Source organism: Calonectris borealis, chromosome 18 (assembly GCF_964195595.1).
Source record: "Calonectris borealis chromosome 18, bCalBor7.hap1.2, whole genome shotgun sequence".
Taxonomy (NCBI): Eukaryota; Metazoa; Chordata; class Aves; order Procellariiformes; family Procellariidae; genus Calonectris; species Calonectris borealis.
In genome coordinates, this window is record NC_134329.1 from 14,441,508 (window position 1) to 14,461,989 (window position 20,482).

The following is a 20,482-nucleotide window of genomic DNA, read 5'->3' on the forward strand; positions in this document are numbered from 1 at the left end:
GGGAGTATCAATAAGGCAGCAGTGGAGTAAGAGGATTTCATCAAAAGATTTCAGTATACCAGAGAGACAGAGACAGCCTGACATGAGAAAGAGGACCTGAAATATAAGCCAAGTATCCATCAGACTGTGCCACACACAGCCCATCATTATGGATTATCCCTGAAGCTGGCAGTGTTTTAAAAATATAGAAAACTGGCATTTTAATGAACTAAGAAGAAGAGCTAAAGATCAAGATCCTCAGGTCTATGGATAATACTTTGCAGATGCTATTTTATACTGTAATATGTAGTGCAATTTGCTATAGTGGCCATAAGCAATGGATTCTTGAGAAAGTGTGTAAAGGAAAAAGGAAGTTGATTTCCTCCTAATATTCTACTGGCTTTGGTTATCCCAAGCATTCTATAATGGAGACATGGTTATGCTTTTGTAGGGCAAAGCCACACGGTCTTCGCTCCCCTGAGAGTTCCCTTGTTAATATTTTCATGCAATGTACTGGAAGCCAAACTCTACCAGCAGGTAAACTCCCCGTCCCCCCTGTTCAAGCGCAGGTGGCTTTTTGGGGACCTGGCAAGGTCCAGGTGGTTCTTCCCTTCTAGGGAGAGAAGTGCTGAAGGTGAGGGTGAAATTACGTTTGCAGTCCTTCTCCTGTGCAGTCCCTCCCCTCTGGAGGGTTCATGCCTATCACTCCTGCTCAGGACGTGGTTCATTGCAGCATCCCTGGTACCACGCGGAGTTTGACCTGGGAATGATCATTTATGCAGATGCAAAGGAAAGGACATGTGTTTATTAAGGGACTTTTTTCTCATCCAAAGCCTCTACCATCACTTAGGTATCTTAAGTGACCATCAATTTGGTAACTTAATGGGATACATGTTTTAGATAGCAAAAGTGAACTAATATTATCCGAGTGAAGAGGGAAGCGTGCAACATAAGCCGTGTGGGCCTTTCAGATTCATGGGACAGTGCCAGATTACATACAGAGACATGCCAGAAAAGCAACTTCAACTATTCATCTACCTAAACAACCTGGAGTGTTCATTGAAGCATCCTCATTGCTTTTCGGTGGTGCAGAAAAGAGCTATTCAGATTTGGCAGCCAAAGAGCTGATCTTTAACTCTCCAGCAGGCGTTTATGCCGTGTTCACTCCATACTGGCTGGGGCTGCAGGTCTGAAACCTCCCCGGGCACGCAGGAATGCTGATAAAGATGTCAGGTAGAACAGATGGGGAATCTCTCTCTCCTCTTAGAGACCGAGGAAGGGAGTATGAAATTTATTTTTTTTTAGTTCTCTGAACACTTACTTACAGGAAAGGCATTCTGCATGAAATATTCCTCAGCTGGCCTCAGTGAAGAATTATGTACGTCAGTAGATTTGCTTGTCTGCGTCTGATAAATGTATATTGTCAGTGAAATGTGAGGTAGTGTATAAAATCACATGCAAAATAAGCTTGCCGTTTACACAGATTTTTTTTCTTACGTTTCTGTGTTAAGTTTTTACTTCATGGTACCCGACAGTGGTACAGCCAGAATAAAATACAGTGTTAAACCCACTGAGCCATAAAATCTAGCAGGTGAGACCATGTTGTCTTCCATTTACGTCTTATAAGGACTCTTCCTTAAGTCCTTGCAAGAAAAAAAAAGAAATTCTGGTTTGTGAAAGGGGGAAAAAAAAAGGTTGGATTTTTTAAGGTTAGTTCTTCATTTTTTATTGGGGCAAAAATTAGAATAGTGATGGTGGAGAGGAAAAAAAAGACATGTTTCTCTCCAAAGAACCCAGAGATTAGGGTATTTGGGTACCCAGTTGGGACAGGGCAGAATTTGATAGAATTGCATCCCCAATGCAATTCCTGTCATTTAGGAAAGGATTTACTTTTGGACAAATTCAGAAAAAGTGACATTGGGTGGGGGCGGGGGGAAGAAGGGAGTTAATGACAAATGCCTAGTACAATCATTCTAATTAAGAACTGAAAAGTATTCTGGATCCACTCCTCAGATGATGCATCCCTGAAGTTGTGAAGTCCATTGAAATAGAAGAGTTGGACAGCAGAGGATCTGGCCTGCGGCATGTGTGTGCTTTCTCTTTGATCGTGTGCATTTATTCCTATGTTGTGCCTTTTAAAAAGTCTGCTTGAAGTCAGCAGGTGTTTTTACATATTTTAAAAGGTGAATTATATAATCACGTGAGCTCAGGAGCTCATTACTAACTTGTTTTTATCTGTTTTTTATCTGGAAGAAGCTGTTCTTTTTAGCGTTGTGAAAAATCAGACTTCCCCATTGGCATGAACCCTCTGGCAATCTGATAAGGATGTAAGACAGCATAAAATTTTTGTTTGCTGTGGTTTCCCGTGGGGTTTGAGCTGCTCTGAATTGGCCCAATATTAAATACAGTATGCATATATGTTCAGAGATAGAATGAGATTAAAAGAGCCCGTGTGATCACAGTATGACCCCCGCCTTTGCTCTCAATCTTCTTACAGGCTTATTCTATACTCTGGGTTAAATTCTGCCTTCCAACTCCTTTCCTAACTCTAATGTTTATCTTGGGAGCGCTTATTCTTTGAGGCCCACAGCACTAGCATTGCTGGAGCTCCCACTGAAGTCGTCATGGGTGCTCAACACCTTGGACAACCCAGTGTTAATCCAGAAATGGACCCACTGGTAGGCAAAAACATTAAATGCGTGAAATGCCTGTGCCGTGTTTAGTGATATGCTCAACAGTCTTTGACAAATCGACCCATCCTTTTGTTGTGAATTTGCTCCTGATCAGAGATTCCTTCCACAAATGCCCCAAGAGAGTTTCTGTAAGGAGGAGTCGCTTACCGAGGCACCTGCTGTGGATGTTCCTCCCAGCACGTCCTTGTGCCTGTGGGAAGCCCACCAAAATCATGGGACGGCGATACGCTTCGTGGAGTTGCAACCCAGCGCTGTCAATCGCAGGGCTGAGTCCTGGGAATGAGACTTCGGCAGTGTGTTACTGTATTTCTGGAACTGCTTCAGAGAAATCAAACCCAACTGAAAATACCCTTTAGGCTAGCGGAGTCTAAAAGAGAACTAAATTTGCTGTTCTTTCTCTTCTGGCTTTCACCATTCACCAGCAATCTATTCAGAGTGTGAGGAGGACACTGACAAATATATATTTTTAGAGAGCATAGAAGGGAGGAACTTCTTATGTCACTCAAATTCCAGCCCAAATTGTCAGCTTTTTTTTTATTAGGTGGAAAAAAGAACTGGATGATGTGAAGCGCTACCTTTAAAGCTGAATCTTTTGATTATATTTAGTTTACTGAAATCTGTCATATCTATGAATATGCCTAGGAGAATTTTTTCTCTTGCTCCAGTAAATAAATTGTTAACAATACATGCTACTCTGTGCCCATACAGTACGTTGACCCAGACATAAGCTAGGAACCTAGTATTTTGACATTTGTGAAAAATAGAGATGAAGCTCAAAATTCCCATCTCGCTTATGTACCTAATCAGGCAGGGCTGAATCCTGCCTCACTGCCAGCAGTGGCCATGTGGAAAGGAAATACTCAAACAACATATTGCAGCCCATCAGCATAGCATGTTGAACGTAGTTGGACTTCAGCAACCTCTTCCATTCTTCCCTTTAGTCCTGGGAGCTGCCAGGAGCACCTGACTTCTGCAGATGCACAGTGGAAAAAAAAAGACAAGGGGGAAAAAAAAAACCAAGGCAAGAACACTGGTGTCTGTAAAGAGGATGAGTAAATCTATATAATAATTTAGCAGCTTAAAATTAGGAAAAAAATTAGAAATTACTAGGAAAGATTTAATCATTATCCTTTCAAAAACCTGAAGCAATTAGACAAAGCCAGAATTACCAGCAAAGCTGACAAAGGATTTGATGAATGTGCAGCTCAGCTTACAGAGACAAAGACACTGTGTAAGTCCATTGAGCCTAATAGAGCTACTCCAAGGCTGGGCTTTGCTAGCAATGAATAGCAATAAAAAACCCTCGTATTTCATGGATTACCTAAGATAAGCAATGTAAACACAGTCCATTACCCAGTCCTGCTCAAGCTTATAGTCCTTCTTCATTGGCCATTACCTAGGGATCTTGGCAGGCAGAAAAACAGAGCACAAGCAGTGTCGGTGGTGCAGGGAGCATTGGAGAATCTGGGATTTGAATGTTCCTGTAGGTCTCACTGAGATGAGCTAGGGCTTGGTGTCTGAATACCCCATCGCTATTTCTGCTGTCCCTGATGGGGCAAGACAAGCTGTGAAATCTCACGGGTGTACAATGTTTAATTAAAAGGCTCTCCATTCTGAGTTTTGCTAAGTAACAGAGAACAATGCTGCACTGGATTTTCTCTTTCCATCTGTGACTCAGAGCCCGCTCTCTTACTTGTGGATGTGAACATATTTTGGAAGTTAGATAACTGTGCAGTCTGTCCAGATACTGAACCTTTCCTGTTCCTAATACCTGGGGGGATGTGACTTCCACACATGTGGATATAGGCAGAGGAAGAAAGTCACCTCCGCTGGGGGGATGGGAGTTGAGAAAATGAAGTTCCAGCAGTTGCTTTCATACCAATTCACTCCACGACCTTGGCATGGCATTTTACTTCATCTGTAACCTGAGGTTACCTGAAATAGTGATACATTCAACATTCACATTTCTTGAGTGCAGGGAACTGAAACAGAACTTCCATCACATGGACAGTTTTCAGATGCCTCAGATTTCATGAAAGTTCAAAATCTGAGATTTCAAATTTATAGATTGATAGAGATTAATGAAATTTCGTCATGTATTTTGATCCAGCTGTTGTATTACACTCCAGAGATCCCACCTTGTGCCATTCAGATGGAAAGCACCAAGTCAAGTGGTAACAAATGTAAGCCATACAACTGGAAAAACTCAGGAATTCAGTCAACTGTAGAGTGATGGGAATAGTTTGGTGATGGCTGATGTGACAGCAGCACCAGAGCTGGGAATGGATTGTTCTTCTTTTATGAAGAAAATGAGGACACAGATTAGCATTTCCAAGTATCAGATGAATACAATCGCAAATAAGATTGAGGGCTGAAAATCAGAGTGACTGTTAAATATTTTCTTCACATTCTTTCTCTAACCATTATTGGGGACACACTTCAACAGTCCAATTTTAAGCTGTCTTGCAAAGTAGCAGGCTAAATTCCCTTTATATTCAAAATAGGCTCCTCTGGAACATTATTAATCTCACCTATTTTCAGTGTCTACATTATTATGAGAAGCATCTTACTATAAAAGTGCCAGCCTCTGCCTCTCTCTGCTGAGAATGAAAGTTTGAGGCAATTACCTTGGATGTGGGGGGTCTATTGCAGACATCTGAGAGAGATTAAGGGAGAAAAATTCCTTATCTCTTTTAGCTTTTTCATTACACGATCTCAATCTACCTTTCAAAGTAAAATACTTGCAAAATGAGCACACAAGGAGGAACTGTAGGAGGAACATGGAAACTTCAGGATAGTTTTAAGTATGATGGTTAAGCGGTCTTGCTTTGTATCAACGTAAACATCCCAAAAATTGAGGACTTGAGGATTTGGTGACCAAAGAACTCTAACCAAGAGAGAGAAAAATAGTTTTAAAAACTCCCAGTCTTTCCTTGCTTGTTAAAGACCTGTTTCCAGAATCAGATGGTAGTGAATAAGAATGACAGAATTTGATTCTTACAAAGGAAACCCATTTCCAGATTTCTGCTTCAGAAGGCAGGCAGTTTTCCTGCTTTGCAGGGCAGATCGGGCAATCAGACCCAAACATAATGAATTTGTGCACGCTGTGGGAGTCACGGGGTGCGACTGTGTCCTGTGATGTGCACCAGACCTCACTGGAGGATGTAATCCCTCTGCTCTGCGACTTCCCCACTGCACCAGATCTGTTGAAGCGATGCCCAAGGGCTTCAGGAGTGAGCCACCTCCCAAGGTGGTGTTTGGTTTGCAAGGGAACTCGGAGTCAGTTTTGTAATGGGGCTTCTGCTGCAAGTGCTCTGCATGGACAGTGACCTGCTCCAAGGTCATTTTCTTTCTCCACAACCACGAAGAGGAGGATTCTTCTTCCAGTCAAACCATTAATGGCCCGTCATTAGACACATCTATACCTGTTGTTGGGTATTTTGAAAGCCTTTGTTTTGGAGGCCAGAAGGGAGTGGGAGAGCCTCCTGCTGATACTATGCACAGGGGTTACCACAGCCATGCATGGAGGCACCTGATTCCTGATGGGAGAGGGGTGTCTGGCTGACGTCTCCATAGTTCTGCTGTATTTTCTTCTGCTGCCTCTATGCTGATAAGCAGAGATAACATTATGGAAAGAACTAAGCAGATTCATCTTTCCTGCATTCCTCCCTGCTTTACTGGAGTTGCAAGAGTTTTTCTGCCATTCACTGGTTTTTAAAATAGTTAATCTCATAAATATAATCTCGTATTAATAACAGGAGTGGCTTATCCTGATTTGGTAGGTCACATTGGCTCTTTATGTGGGTGCATGAGTGTGGCCTGAAGACCATATAAATTGGCATTCTGAATCACGTACTGCACTGAATCTGCACTGTCCTGAATCTCTCTCAGTTGTTTCTTGTCTCTCCCACAGAAAAAAAAAAGATCTCCTTTGAGTCTGGGGTGCAGTTCTTTAAATGCCATGCAAAAAAAAGGGGGAAAAGAAACAACATATAATCCTGCTGACTAAGGAAATATTTCAAAGCCAAAAAGGTACTTAACCACCTGAGCTGAAATCACTGTACCTCCTCTGGGCTGATGCGCTTTCGTGCTTCTGTGGAGGTCTTTGGTACCTTGCAGGACTGGGCTTTGACAATAGAAGCACTGCACCAAAAATCAGGCCGTTCCAGTCATGAGGGATGCATTGATTTATTCCCAGAATAAATCAAGTAGAGTAACAAAAGAATACACGTTGCATATGAGGTGAACATCTCTTTCATAACCTTCCTGGCCAGGGGGAATTTCTGCAACTTGGAATGTTGTTGTTCTCTTCCCACCATGCTTGTGATCGTCCTTTTTACTAAAACTTCCATGCCCTGTGTTATTGCCATCCAGGTGATAAATTCGAATGTCCTTTTTCTAGAGGAATCCAAATAAAAATAGTTTAACTCTCTTTGAATTCTCTCCAAATGAACTTTTTGTCAGTTATGCCCTTATTTTACCTTGTTTTGTGATGGTTTATTTGCAGCAAGTAGCTCATCATCAATACTCAAGGGTTTCACTGAATCTATGTGTCTTTTTACTGATGTGGGAGGGGTAAAAAGAAGAAAAAGAAAGCACTAAATGACCTCACATAAGCAATATGGAGTCTGTGTACATAAAAGACAAATATCTTGGCCGAATTCAAGTACAGAGAAATTGCTGTCTTCTTACAGAAGAGATCAGAAAATTTATGATAGTTCAGATTTAGGCAGCGAAGATTGAAAATGGAGTTTGAATTAATTTCATAACTTGTCCCTTTCTGTTGGCCTACACAAAAAAATACATGGTAACAAACTAAATATAAGATACCAAAAAAAATATAAGGTAACAAACTTGAAACCACAAAGGAACAATTGCCTTTTAACCAACAACAAAACAAAAATGAGAAAAGATCAGTGTTCAAATCCTGCTACCTCTGTGAATCGCAGCAAACCACCATTCCCTTAAAGATACATGTGAGAGCTCTGCAAAATCTTCAAAGCTTATTTCAAGGGGAAATGCAGTTACAAAGGAGCGAACCGGTGGCTGTTTCTAATACTGCTTTGAGAAGTGCTTTCCACCCTTATGTAAGTCTGCTACCTCTTTGGATCAGTTTCTTTGTAAATTCATAGCAACTTCAGACTACCTTGGTCAGAAATGAATGTTTGTACTGAAGCTTTTTACTTTCCTGAGACACTTTGGGATGTAGCTTCTGTTGAAAGCACATTGATGTTTTAAAGCCTTTTGAAATGATGGCACATTTCCTGCAGTTCGCTGCTTTTGCACCATCTGGCAATTGAAATCTCAACACCAAAGAGGTTTTAGAAGGCATAATGCCACGCTTGTCACTCAAAATAGATCCGATGGGGTCAGTCCTTAGGAAACAAGATTAAAACCTTCGAGTAACCTTAAGATTCATTCAGTCCCTGGTGTGTGTTTTGTTCTTCAGGCCGTGTCAGCAAGAGCAGGTATTTAATCGCTACCGGGCATCCTGGCGGTGTAGCCGTTAGGAGACCATTTAGTTACTCTTGGCGATAGTGTCTCTCAACACTTGTCCATTGCAAAATGAATTGACAGTCTCCAGGCCTCAGAATAAGCGTTCGGTAAAGTTTTGTGTTGTAAAATAAAGGTAGGAATTCATGTGCTGTCGCTATGTGAAGTATCCCACACCAAGCTCCAGCCTCCGCAGTGTATGACAGTGATCTGTACTCGATCCCGCTACGCTGTGTTATGGGCTGCCTTCTCGCTGGGTCACTGCTCTCGGTATTAGAGAACTTGGTTTTATCAGAGTGCAAAGCAGGACCTGGAATTACTGGACAGCTGTAGAACATTTTGCTGTTTTTATTGTTCTCAGGGTGGAACCTGCACTTACCCGGATCAAAGAAGATCGAAAGCGGATCATCTTACCAGCGATTGACAATATCAAGTACAACACTTTTGAAGTACAGCAATACGCCAATGCAGCCCACGGCTACAACTGGGGCCTCTGGTGCATGTACATAATCCCACCGCAGGACTGGCTCGATAAAGGGGATGAGTCAGCTCCCATCAGGTAAATCTCCCATGTGCTGTCATTTTCGCACTAGCAATGTTTCCATCTCAGCTGTCTCCCGAGGGGGAATTTAAGTGAAGCAAGACGATAGGCTTTGTGCAGGGATGGAGCTGAAGAAAACAGATGGCTCTACAAAACTATGGACGCGTGTGTCACATCTCGGAGCTGCATCACGATGTACATAGAAGTGCAGGTGCTCTAGTTGTGAATGTGTGGTTCAAGTTCACATTGTGGCCCTTAGTAGCATAGCAGGATCTTTTTCATCTACGCTTTTATTTTCCAATGGACTCTGGCATGAGTAAGAAGCCAGTGAAACATTGTGTGTATGAGAAACAAAGGTATTTTGTATGTGACTACAAAGAGGCTGGCTTCACTTTTGGTCTGTAGGCAGCACTCTTGGCCATCAGCCCAAACCAGAGCTTCCCAGCAGCACTAGTAGGAGATGTGTTAGCCTTGCCTTGTTGGAGAGTTGCTCTTTTTTTTGGAGAACTTTGCACATGTTCTGAATTTTCCTACTGGATGAATTTTAAAATGAAACTGGACCACGTACTCAGAGTCATTTTATTTTTCTCTGTAGGGGAACATTTTACCTTACAAAAATGGAATTTTCTAAGGAAATACTGTTTCAGGAATTGTGATACTGTTTTTGAGAATTGTTACAGTGGGAAAACAGGAACTGATAAAAAAGGGGCTTGCTTTCCCCTTCATTTGAAAATTCGTATCTTCTAGCCCTTCATCTCCAGTGCAGATGCTTGCCTAACAGCTCCTCTGAGAGGTACTGTGCTGGGTGAAGGGTACTACTGCCAGCAACTGTTGAAATGAATGCTAAAAAATAGGAAACCCAGCTGTGCACTTTAGGTTGCTCTGCCCTATTTTTGAGATTTCTTAGGAAGGACACAAATTACGACCTTAGAGCCATCTTCATTTTGATGTATATCGGGTTCATCCTCAAGTAAGCTAAAACTCTATTGTATGGTCCCAGTGTAGGCTCTGGCAGAGAAGCTGATGTACTTCCCTCCCAGTGTAGCGCTTGAGCTGTCAGGTCCTGAGAAGTCCATCCAAGCACTTCGAACAACATACCCAGCTGAAAGGACCCAAGCGGTCTTTTGGAAATGAAAGGACACAAACGAACTGTTCACCTTTCTAAGTGATTGGTTGGATGGGGCCATCTCACAGGATCTGTCCCTCATACAGAGAGTAATATTTCAATCCGTATTTGAACAAGTGTTGCAAGTTGCTCTTAGGTTCATTCTCACGCCCTGTGACTGCAAAACAGAGCTATACAGTAACATGAACCTTATTTACCACAAGACAGCACAGTCCTTCATCACTGACCCTTTGCTCAGCTTGAAACCTCAATAAGCAGGAAAGTAATTACTTAGGAAATCAGTTTTCCTGGATAACATGCCCTGCTCTCCTCACATTGTTTTACAAGTGCAGGTGTTTTATATCTATTTCACTCAGCCCGGAGAAATAGTTTATTGATGAAGGAAAATTAATCAGCCAAAGCTTTCATTCCTGAAATCAGGGGTTTAGTCTTTTATTCCAGAAAGGTTTTGCACACTTCATTACTTCCAGTTTATTTGTGAAATCACTGTATTAATTTTCACATGAGTTGTTCTAGTATTTGAGTATCTTCTGTTCTGGAGGCAATGATACCTATCAGGTAAGGCTGAACTACGAGATTAAACCTCAGCAAGTTCCTTAGACGTGATTTCCAGTGGTGGTAGCTCATGCGCTGCCTGAAGTATGGAAGCTGCATCTGCAAAACACTTCTGGAAATTCAACTACAGATCTTTTTAATAGAGAATAAGGAATCTCATCCCTATAATGCTGGGATAAGAGGGTTTTTTCAGCAATACAGGGCCTGATTTACTGCGGACTTTCCTCAGGTTTATGTTCAAGCTCTTGCCAGAGTTATACTGGCACTGAGTTGGGCTGATACAGAAGTGAATAAGATCCAAGCTCAAGCACTGAGTAGTGTTGAAATCTGATGCACGTAAGTAACCGGCTCCCAAGAGCAGCGATTTTATTCTGAACCCGAGTGAAGAAACCCTCCAATTCAATAGGGCATAAACTGCCCGGAGACAGATGAGACAAGGAGGAGAGCGCCCAACCCTCCCGACAAATTATCAGGAGCACTGAGATGTTGTGATTGCATAAGTATCTCTCCTGCAAATTATGAATTACATGCCCTAAAATGCAGAGACATCAACGTCGAACCGTGAACACTTACCTGTCTCCCTGGGAGCATGTGCTTGGAAGGCAGAGATCTAGGAGAGCGGAGCACCCACTTCATAGCCACACTGCCCTCATTTCTGATGGCCTCCGAAGCAGTAGCACCTGGATGGATTTACTAAGGCATTTGGCTGTACTGTTCTGTGCTGTGGTGTTATGCCTGCCTATAGAAATGCAATGCAATTTTGTGGCTTTTAAGTGATATTGCCAGCATAATTATGGTAATGGAAAGAGTGAACGTGCGAGCGTTATTGATGAAAAGAATCAGGAAGTCTGTACTTAGAATTGAGGTTCGAAAGCACCCATGATGGGAACTTAGTAGCTGTAGAAAATTTAAGGTGTATTTTCAAAAGGAAGGGGAGGTCAGACTAGTGAGCAAACGTTTTCAAAAATCTCTGTTGGTTTGGTACAGATTTTGGTTTTGTAACCAGCTTTCCAAACCGTGTAGTGCAACCATGATTTGTGTTTCAGTCCAGTTTGCAAGGCGTGCAAACTGGTCCACATTGATGGTGTTTGGATCCATGTGTCTGTTCAGTGCATTCATAAGATTGCAGGACTATTCATCAGCATGAAAAATGCAAGTTCATTTAGTCCTTGCTGACACTGTCCCTCTAAAGGCTTCCTTTGACACTCTCTTCAGCAAATAGTGGGTTTGTTTTGTGTCCCTGTGTGTTTTGTAAAAGCAAAGGCTAATAACTAATAACCCCATGACTGGTTTTGTGAGTGGTGTAGCTGAATACTTCCTCCCAGATCTCCAAAGGGATTAAAGATTTTCAGTGTTAAAAAAATAAGCGTACCCTGGTATCAGTGAGGATCAGAGCCCTGGCATTTCTGATGTTTGCGTTGTATGAGTATCATCGATCTGCAGAAATGGGTGAGACGTTTAGAAAGTAGAGTCCAATCCCTGTTTTCTTCTGGGATTACACAACAGAAGTGCTTACTTTTCTCAGAGGTTTTCTGTTTGAAGCCTGATCCTCTGCTTTCTTGAACACTAACGGTGGTGTGACCCTATTCAGAGCCTGGCTGGGAAGGAGCAGGAACTGTCCCCCGAGTCAGCGGGGCACCGCAGAGGCGGTCATGTCAAGTGCACTCCGTAAAATGTCAGATCAGCTGTTGTGGTCCAAGTGACAAAGGGGATGTGGCCTTGAAGTGCGAAGAAAGGTAAAGAAATAGCAAGAACAAAGTGTCAGATTTTGTAAAGATTTCTGATACAGTTTAAAGTCGGTTCTTGGTTTTTTTCCACATTAATACTCTGAAATTCAGAACTATTGATGCTCCCTGAATTGGCTTCTGCAGGCAATCCATTTTGCATGTTTGACATTTGAGATGTAAGCTGTCTCTAACGTGAAGATTTAAATGAGGATTGTTATTTTGACACGCGGTGTCCATCACGTCATTTTCCATTTGTGTTCCTGAGAAGACACTGCCCAAAACCATCCTTATCATCTGGCAACAAACTGTGTGACAAAGAATCCTGTTTCAGAGGGTTTCTAATGAATTTGACTATGCATTGAAACAAGCTGGGTTTTCTTCTGTATGCGGAAGATAGTACTGGTTTTTGGAACAGCAAGGAAGGTTTCTGGTATCCTGAGCTCTGGCTCTGGCTCGTCTTCCCTCACCTGCCGTGATTATGATGGACTGCTCTGTGTTTGATTTCTTGATCAGTGGCCACTAACATTAGAGTCATTAGTCAGCCTCACTCAGCCAAGCACTGCACAGCTTTCCATTTTATCTTCCTCCCGCAGCAGTGGTGCATTTCATTGTTGCATATGTTCTCACTTATTGCTTTAATATACCATAGCTTGGTGCCAGTACACACACTGAATCAGCCACTCCAGAAAGCACGTGTGTCTCGCTCATGTGTATAAATTAGCGTCTGATGTGCCCACAGTGAAGTGGTTTGTGCTGCCTACTTCAGCGGGCAGCGTGCGTGCCCATCTCACGTGTGCGTCGGGCCCCGTGCTGGTCTGTCAGAGCGATGGTGATGCAGCCATGCTGGGTCTTCGCTGCTCTGGGAAGAAATCCGTCTGTGTACCTGAGCTTAGGAAGGGGCTTATCTGTAGAGTCTCTTAGGATAAACCATGCTGTCGTGTAATAATAAAACTGGTGACTGTTTATTGATTGATTATGGCCATCTTTTCAGTTGCTGGTTCACAGGAGCCTATAACAGAGCAGTTTCTTTTTTATTTGTCCAGGTTCTGACAGGTATCCTGCCTGTTCCAAAAAATATACTTCCATGGGGCATCAGAGTTATTCTACATCCCTCTTGCTCTGCCTTTCCTACCCAAGCATTCTGGGTTGCTTTTTTTCACATGCTATAGCTCTCCAAAGATTAACAAACCTTCCTGTCATTAACTTGTCAGTTTTTTTCCTGTAGCTCCTGAGCAGCAAATCTGTCCTTGAGTTCTGTTCTCACGGAGTGGTATGACTCCTTCTTGCAGAAGACATGAGTTGTAAGAAAAAATAAATGCTTATGCAGGTACCATGCAGGTTTCCCCACTTACCGGTCAGGCCAGGGGTGAGGTGCTGCTTAGGAACCTGAATCAAAGGAACATTCTGCCAGGAAAGGTGGAAAACTCAAAGATACGGCGTGTGATGTGTCCTTGGAATCTCTCTCTCTCCCCGCTTATCCCTGTATAGATATGTTTATGTTTATATATTTGTTTATAGTTACATTTGTGTTCGTATTTATGTATTTGTGTGTGTGTTTGTAGGTCAATTGTCCTGGAAGTTGGACTTTTTGTATGCTTTGAAAACTGTTTCAAATGTGACCTGATTGCATGTATACTAACCTTAGTAGAAAGATGCGTAAGGGAGAGGAAGACTTATCGTATCACATGCAGTACGTCAGTCTCGTGCTCATCCCTTTCTCCTTCACTTGTTCTTGACGAAGCCCCCGGGCAGCATCCTTCGGTTGTCTGTAAAGGGAAGGAGCGGGATGCACCTGGCTGGAGAAATGGGTATCGGCAGAGCTGTGCTCCTGGAGATCTCGCTAAAACGACATAGTCGTGACTCAGACCTACAGCAAGTGGTTTTAATTTCTGGCCAAAGTGTCCTCTGTTTCTGGTATCCCATCCCATAGCAGGTGCTGCCCTCTTCCACACCGTGCCTCTCTTCACTCGTAGCCACCCGCGCTGTACCTGCGGCAGCAGCAGGCGGGGAGGCAGGGAGTGTTCAACACCATGAAGCGCTGCTCTCTGCTTCCTCCCTTTCCCCAGGGTATTACCCACAGCAATGTCTCTCTCATAGCTCCCTTGCTCCAGCAATGCCATCAGGTAATTTCCACAAATTGACTATGCTGTATCTTTCTCCAGTGCAGAATCAATACTCTTCTTATGGTGCATTTTAAGGTTTTAGCTGCAAAAAACATTTTGCTGTGTTTCCCACATTATCCTTTGAGTGCTGTTGTTGATTATAATTAAGGCTTATAACATCCTCCGTTGTGTCAAAGAATATTCCACAGAACAATTAAGTTTCCCGACACCTTTGAGGTGTTGGTAAAAATAGTATACTGCTAATTGCTATTTTGTGATACCCCTTCTAAAAATGTCACTGTTTTACTAGAAGGCGCATAACTTAAGGAAAAAGGTTCTTTTATATAAAGCAGGTGTGGTTTAGGTTAATATGTTTTACTCTGAAGCTGTGAAGTGCTAAGGGCATGCACCTTCTCATTTGCTGCCCCTTGGCTAGTGAGCAGTGTTTAAGACGTGCTAACACAGTTGCTTTTGCTCATATATCCATTTCTGACTTTGAAGGGAAGTCTCTGCTGCACTGTAAAGGCGGCAGATATACTGGAGTTTTTCAGGTACTGGAAAAACCCAGGGATGACAGCCAAGTGAGGGTCTCATGCTTTTTGGGAAGCAGGTTTTTTTAAAAGTGTTCGTAATATGTCAATGTAACACTGTAGTCCAGTATAAAACTATCCACCTATATGCTTAAAGCGCTTTTAGAAGTGAATCTTAGGCTTTCAAGCTGCTGAAGCAGTTCTCAGACTTTTACCCAGTATTATTGTGTGTGCTTCACAGATGGAGAAACGGAGGTGACTCACTGAAGACCAGATGAATGACAGCTGGGAATAGAGTCCGGGTCCCCCGGCTCACAGCACTGTTACCAGCTCGCTGGGCTGTGCAGGCGCATTACGCTTAGTTTACAGTCGGGTCAGTCAAAGCACGGGGAAGTTAAGGGCCTGGGCTTGAATGCCCAAAACTCGGGTTGAACCTGATGGAAGTGTTGAACATGCAGTATGCAGAAAATTCAACATTGTGCATCGCAGGCGAGTTCTTCCCTCGCGTCAGGATGTGGCCAGGGCAGAGCCACAGGCTTCTCGGTTCAGCTTCTGGGGTTGCAGCCGTGCTGCTGTGCAGCCGAGCAGCGGCTGCTGGCAGCCAAATTCAGGTAGAGGAAGGCACTGACAGGGGCAATTTTTGACTGGCTTCTCTGAAAAGCTGGATGTGGTTCCTTCTGCCATTGCACTGCAGTTGTTGCTCGTTCCGGAAAACAGTTTTTCTCTGAATAAGCTATGAAGGCTTGTGGAGTGTGTATTTGGATATATCTAATAAGAAGAAATAAAACCTAGAAGAGAGAGAAGGAGTTGCAAAGGCAGTCCTCAGCGGCATTCGTCTGTGAGTGATGATTATGTAGTTGCATCTAAAATGTATTTCCCACCCCCATTCAATTAACAAGTCAGTGTTTTAATGGACAGAGCCGACAGCTGCAAAAATCCATCCCCCAGAGAGAGAGATTCCAGCACCTGAGAGCAGTCTGCAAAGCCGAGTGGTACCGTTCCTCATTAGGGAGGAAGGAGAAGTGTCCTCAGGGGAGCATCCTGCCTGTAAGGAGCTGCCTCCAGAGGAGTTTGGGGGGGGCTGGAAAGAGAATGAGTCTAAGCTCAAACTAGCAGCTCGGTTTTGCAAAGCAGTGAAGCTCTAGCCTTCAACTAGTGAAGCCTGTGTTTAGCTTTAAATACATCACAAAGAAAATGAAGAAAGTGGTGTGTGTTTCTTCTTCCCACCTCCTTCCCTTTTTTATTATGGTTAAGACTTAAGAAATACCTAAATCTTCTCTCAAAGGCTTATTTCATTTTAGAGCTACTGAATTCCCTTTCCTTGGTCATGTCCTTTTTTTATTTCAGTTTCCAGACCAAATTTTTTTCTAAATAATTTGGTAGCCTAAAATATGGTTTTCAGTGATACAGGATGTGACAGTGGGATATATATAGGGTATGTCTGGTCCTGTGTACAGGAGAGCTCTCAGTCTCTTTAGGCAAGTCTGTCTCAGGCATGGCTCTAAGAACTATAAGCAGGAAGATGTATTTTACCAAATAACTTGAATTTATAAATGCCATCCGTCTTGCAAAGATCCTGGTGTATAAGTACATGCATCAACAGAAGATGGATGTGTCCTGCCAGGAGTACCCAGGACCATGCGTGGTTTTCGTAGGGCTCTGAGACCACTTCGAACTAGAGACTGATTCAGCAGAAAGTCTTCACAAATAACAGCACCAAACAGAGAAGTGCTAGAATTCCTTGTACAGACAAAAGGGGGACTGTGGGCTGTGGGAGAGGTGCTGGTGATGACCCTGCTGCAGTTTTTGTAGGGTTTGTGACGTCTAGCCTCAGTTTCCTCCAGCCTTTTTGACTGAATGAGTGCAGGGATCTGGCTGAGAGCCCCACTTCAGTCCAAACTCACCTGTGAAAGCCAGATGTTTGCCTTTATAACCACCATTGAATCTTGTGCCCCCAGCTCATGATCCAGGGAATGCATCTCACTCTATAGGGTGGAATGTGAGAGTTAATCAAGCTTTTTCAACTTCTTTGTCAGAAACAGTGTCGATCAAATGTGTTTCTATCAACAGCTGCCTTTTTCAATTATGCAGAGAAAACATAAGAGGGATAGCGTGCACTGCAGTATAGGCTTGTAGTGATCTGAGAGGTTGCAATGGCTTTCAAACTGAGAAAAAGTGCAAGGGAGAGATGCTGAAGTGGTACCAGTAATGTAGTGCTACAGCAGAGTCCATTACAGAGAAATAATAGCAGCGCTTCAGCAAATGTACTTTTTCAAGGGTAGCAAATAGTTCCTGCCATAGGTTGGACTGTGTCCTGCAATGTCGGGATATGCATTAGGCCCAGGAGCAAAGAATTGTTTTATCTAACCATACCTTGGCTGTTTGTTTGAAGCCTTTTTAACCTCCTGCTGTAGAAATGGTGAACTGCTGATGAGAAAAAGGACCTGATGTGATAACACCGTTCCAGCAGCCACCTGCTGCTACCGGTGGGATCCACCAATATGTGGGTAAAAAATGTGTTCATTTTCCTGGCCAGGGCAGTTTTTCACATGTGTATGAAACTGCCTCATGAATATGTTTCTCAGATGTGATGGGCAAATACCTTGTGAATAGCTTTCTGTACAAATTGGAGAAACATGCAGGTATCTGGGACAAGAGAGACTTCATAGTGACAGTATAACATTAGTGCATTACAAAGGAGACTTCTTAAAATAGGTTTTAGACCTTTTCCATCATCTTTGTTTCTATAGGGCATTTTCATGACGTATATATATAAGCTTGGGCCATAGATAGAGCATTCTCTATTCTATTAGGAAACAGAAAATTGGCATAAACTAGAATTTTCCTGATCTTTTTACAGTAGCACTGTTAGGAATGATGATATATCTGCTGATGGTCCAAAATCACCTCCCTTTCAATGGAGGCGAGAGCAGAGCTCATTCTTCTAGGTCAGCTCCAGAAGTGTTCAGTTTCTCAAATGATTTTTTAATTTTCCTGATTCAGCAGTCTGGTCTGTCGGGATCCCACTAAAATGGGGGGGGTCTGTCCCCAGGGCCTGGGCACATCCCGTAGATCGGACTGCAGGATGACTACCCACGATCTTGCAGTAGCCACTATGCAACTTGCAGCCGAATTGCAAGTCAAACATGGAGCTGCAGGCTCTTGTTGGTTTTCCACCTTAAAGTTAGTCAAGTTTACATTTTTAAATTGTGGGCTATAGTAGCAAAACCTAGCTTCTACCTTGAATTTTAAAGAGGCAGGTGGTGTGACCAGTACAGAGATACAGAGAAAGTGTGGTCAAATGAAACTAGCAAATGTCACTAGCTTATATTGCATTGAAATAATGCTTGTGTTCATATGGTGAATGATCTCAAAATTTGTTGTCATGTAGCGCTGCTCAGTGACAGGCTTCAGGCTGCATTGTAAAGGAAAGCAGAACCATAGTTTCACACATAAAGAAATTGATGCTCAGAGAAGGGAAATGATTTATCTGAAATCATCCAGCTGGTCAGTGGCAGAGCTGAGGGCAGAGTCTCTTCATCTGAAATTTTTTCCTTTTCTAAAGACTGACCTCAGCAAACATAGAAATGTTAATCATAGAGCAGCTTCACAAAGGCTGAAATTTATCTGCTAGAGTTGACTCCAGCAAGTCCCTTGCCAAACTTCACACCATGATTGATCCACAGTTCTCGACATGCACTTACTTTTAATATGTGGGTAATGGGACTCCATTTCTGACAAAGCTTATGGGGGTTTTTTTGTGTATTAATCTTCAAATAAAGTGTTGTCCAGTTCTTGTGCTACTCTGTGTGGTGGTGAACTTCAGCTCCAGCACAAAGGTTGGTCTATAAAACAAAGGAAAACCAGCCTGATGCTTCACTTACACACGCATGGAGGACTTGACTTCACATCTTGTGTCTGTCTCACAGACAGCTGCTCCAAGTGTGTCCGGCAGTGTGCTACTTATTTGCGTGGCTCTGGTCCCACGAGGTCCTCTGTCCATTGGGGGATGAAGTGCAATGTGATTGCATGCTAATAAATAAATTTAAAATGTAAACTTGAAGACTAAGAACTGTTTTGTCTGTGTAAATTTGTTATGAGGTGGGTTCTCTAGTAGCTAATAAACGCCTTAATTTTTTGCTTTAATCTCTTGGTGCAGGACACCAGCCATGATTGGATGCTCGTTTGTAGTGGACCGAGAGTATTTTGGTGAGATTGGCTTGCTTGACCCTGGTATGGAGGTCTACGGAGGAGAAAACATTGAATTAGGCATGAGGGTGAGTAACAAAGAAGAGACTTTGTGCCATGTCCATCTGCAAAGAAAGACGGGGAGCCTGTGGCCCAACAGAACTGCTGTGTGACTGATAGGCTATTACACTGAAGTAATTGATATTGCAACACTATCTGGAACTGACAGTCCCAGTAAATGAATGTTCCTGGCCTTACTGGCCTTGAGAGAACTGATAACAGTCAGAAATATCGTTTATTGGTTCATTCTGTCAGTGTCTGAACCCAATGAGACAGATTTTCCCCTTTCCCAGTAGCTCTGCTTGTGCAAACAGCTACACTAAGTCTTCCTGCGCTCACTGCGCCTAGCCGATGTCGTAAACTTGTGGCCTAGCAGATGCAGTACCAACAGAAAACTAGGGACAGGCTGGTAGAAGTCAGTTGTAATGTTCTACGTACCACGCGTGATGACTGCTGCGATATTTTAAAACTTTAAGGCTCCTTATAGAATAAGAACTACAGGGTAGAGGTATTCGATCCTGTCGGGTATAGGAGGTTTGATACTTGTGATCCTTTGCCCTTGTTTGGAAGGTGGTGCTTGCCAGTAAGTCCTTCTGAAGTCCAAGGAACATGTCTTTGCTTAGCACTTGAAAATTAGGCCACTTAATGTTGCATGAACACAGTTTCCTCATTATAAAGCTGCCTGTTTAATTATTTTCCCCTTACTCTTTATTCCTTGCTTCACAGTAACACGTCCCTGGTGCATGTAATGTGCTCGTTAAAGCATATATTCTGCTCCTGGTGAAACACTGAACATCAAATTAGTCCATTTTTTATCTGACTCTTTTTTTCTAAAATGGCTACAAACTCCTTCACACCAGTGGGCTGAGGAAGAAGGTCATTGCAGCAAGAGTTTATTTTCACATATGGGTGTGTATTTATTCTTCCAGCATCGCAAGAGGGATAGGGTTTGTAATGGGACTGTGTGAATACACTGCTTATACTTTAAGGTTCAGAATTCGCATAGGGGACAGAAAAACTGCTACCACAAATCATCCAATTTTCCTTAAGAGGGTCAGGCTATTACCAGGATTGTGTGAGCTTTCCTTTATCATTGTGCAGGGCTTTGAGCTGTTGGAAACTTTTTCCACATGGCTGCTCCCAGAATAGATTGAACGCTCTGGCAAAACTCTGGCGTAGATGATGAATAAGCTTCCTAAGAAATCTGAAAGCTGTCGCTCTTCCTTAGACGAGAAGAACTTGCTGAGTATGATTAAGGCTCCTGGTAAACAGAGGCAAAGGTTTTAATGGGATTATGAAATGGCACTTGCTTGGAGAGACAAGGATTTGAAGTGAGCAAGGACAGGTTTTCAGGGGTAGGGAACCTGTTAAAGTCTGCAGAAACCTGGGATCTAGAAACCAGCTCTCATTCTTTGGGGTTTTTGTTTGTTTGTTTGGGGGGGGTTGCCCTATAAAGAATAATTAACCCTACTGTTTGAAAAAGGCTTT

The 20,482-nt window shown here is 42.9% G+C and overlaps 1 protein-coding gene across 1 annotated transcript in view; it reads left to right on the forward strand.

Moving 5' to 3' along the window:
* Positions 1-20,482, forward strand: part of GALNT9 (polypeptide N-acetylgalactosaminyltransferase 9) — a 151,945-nt gene that overhangs the window by 57,551 nt on the left and 73,912 nt on the right. Inside the window, exons 5-6 of the mRNA XM_075168068.1 lie at positions 8,527-8,724; positions 18,906-19,023. Coding sequence (XP_075024169.1) covers positions 8,527-8,724; positions 18,906-19,023 — 316 coding nt within the window. The remainder of the gene's footprint in view (positions 1-8,526; positions 8,725-18,905; positions 19,024-20,482) is intronic.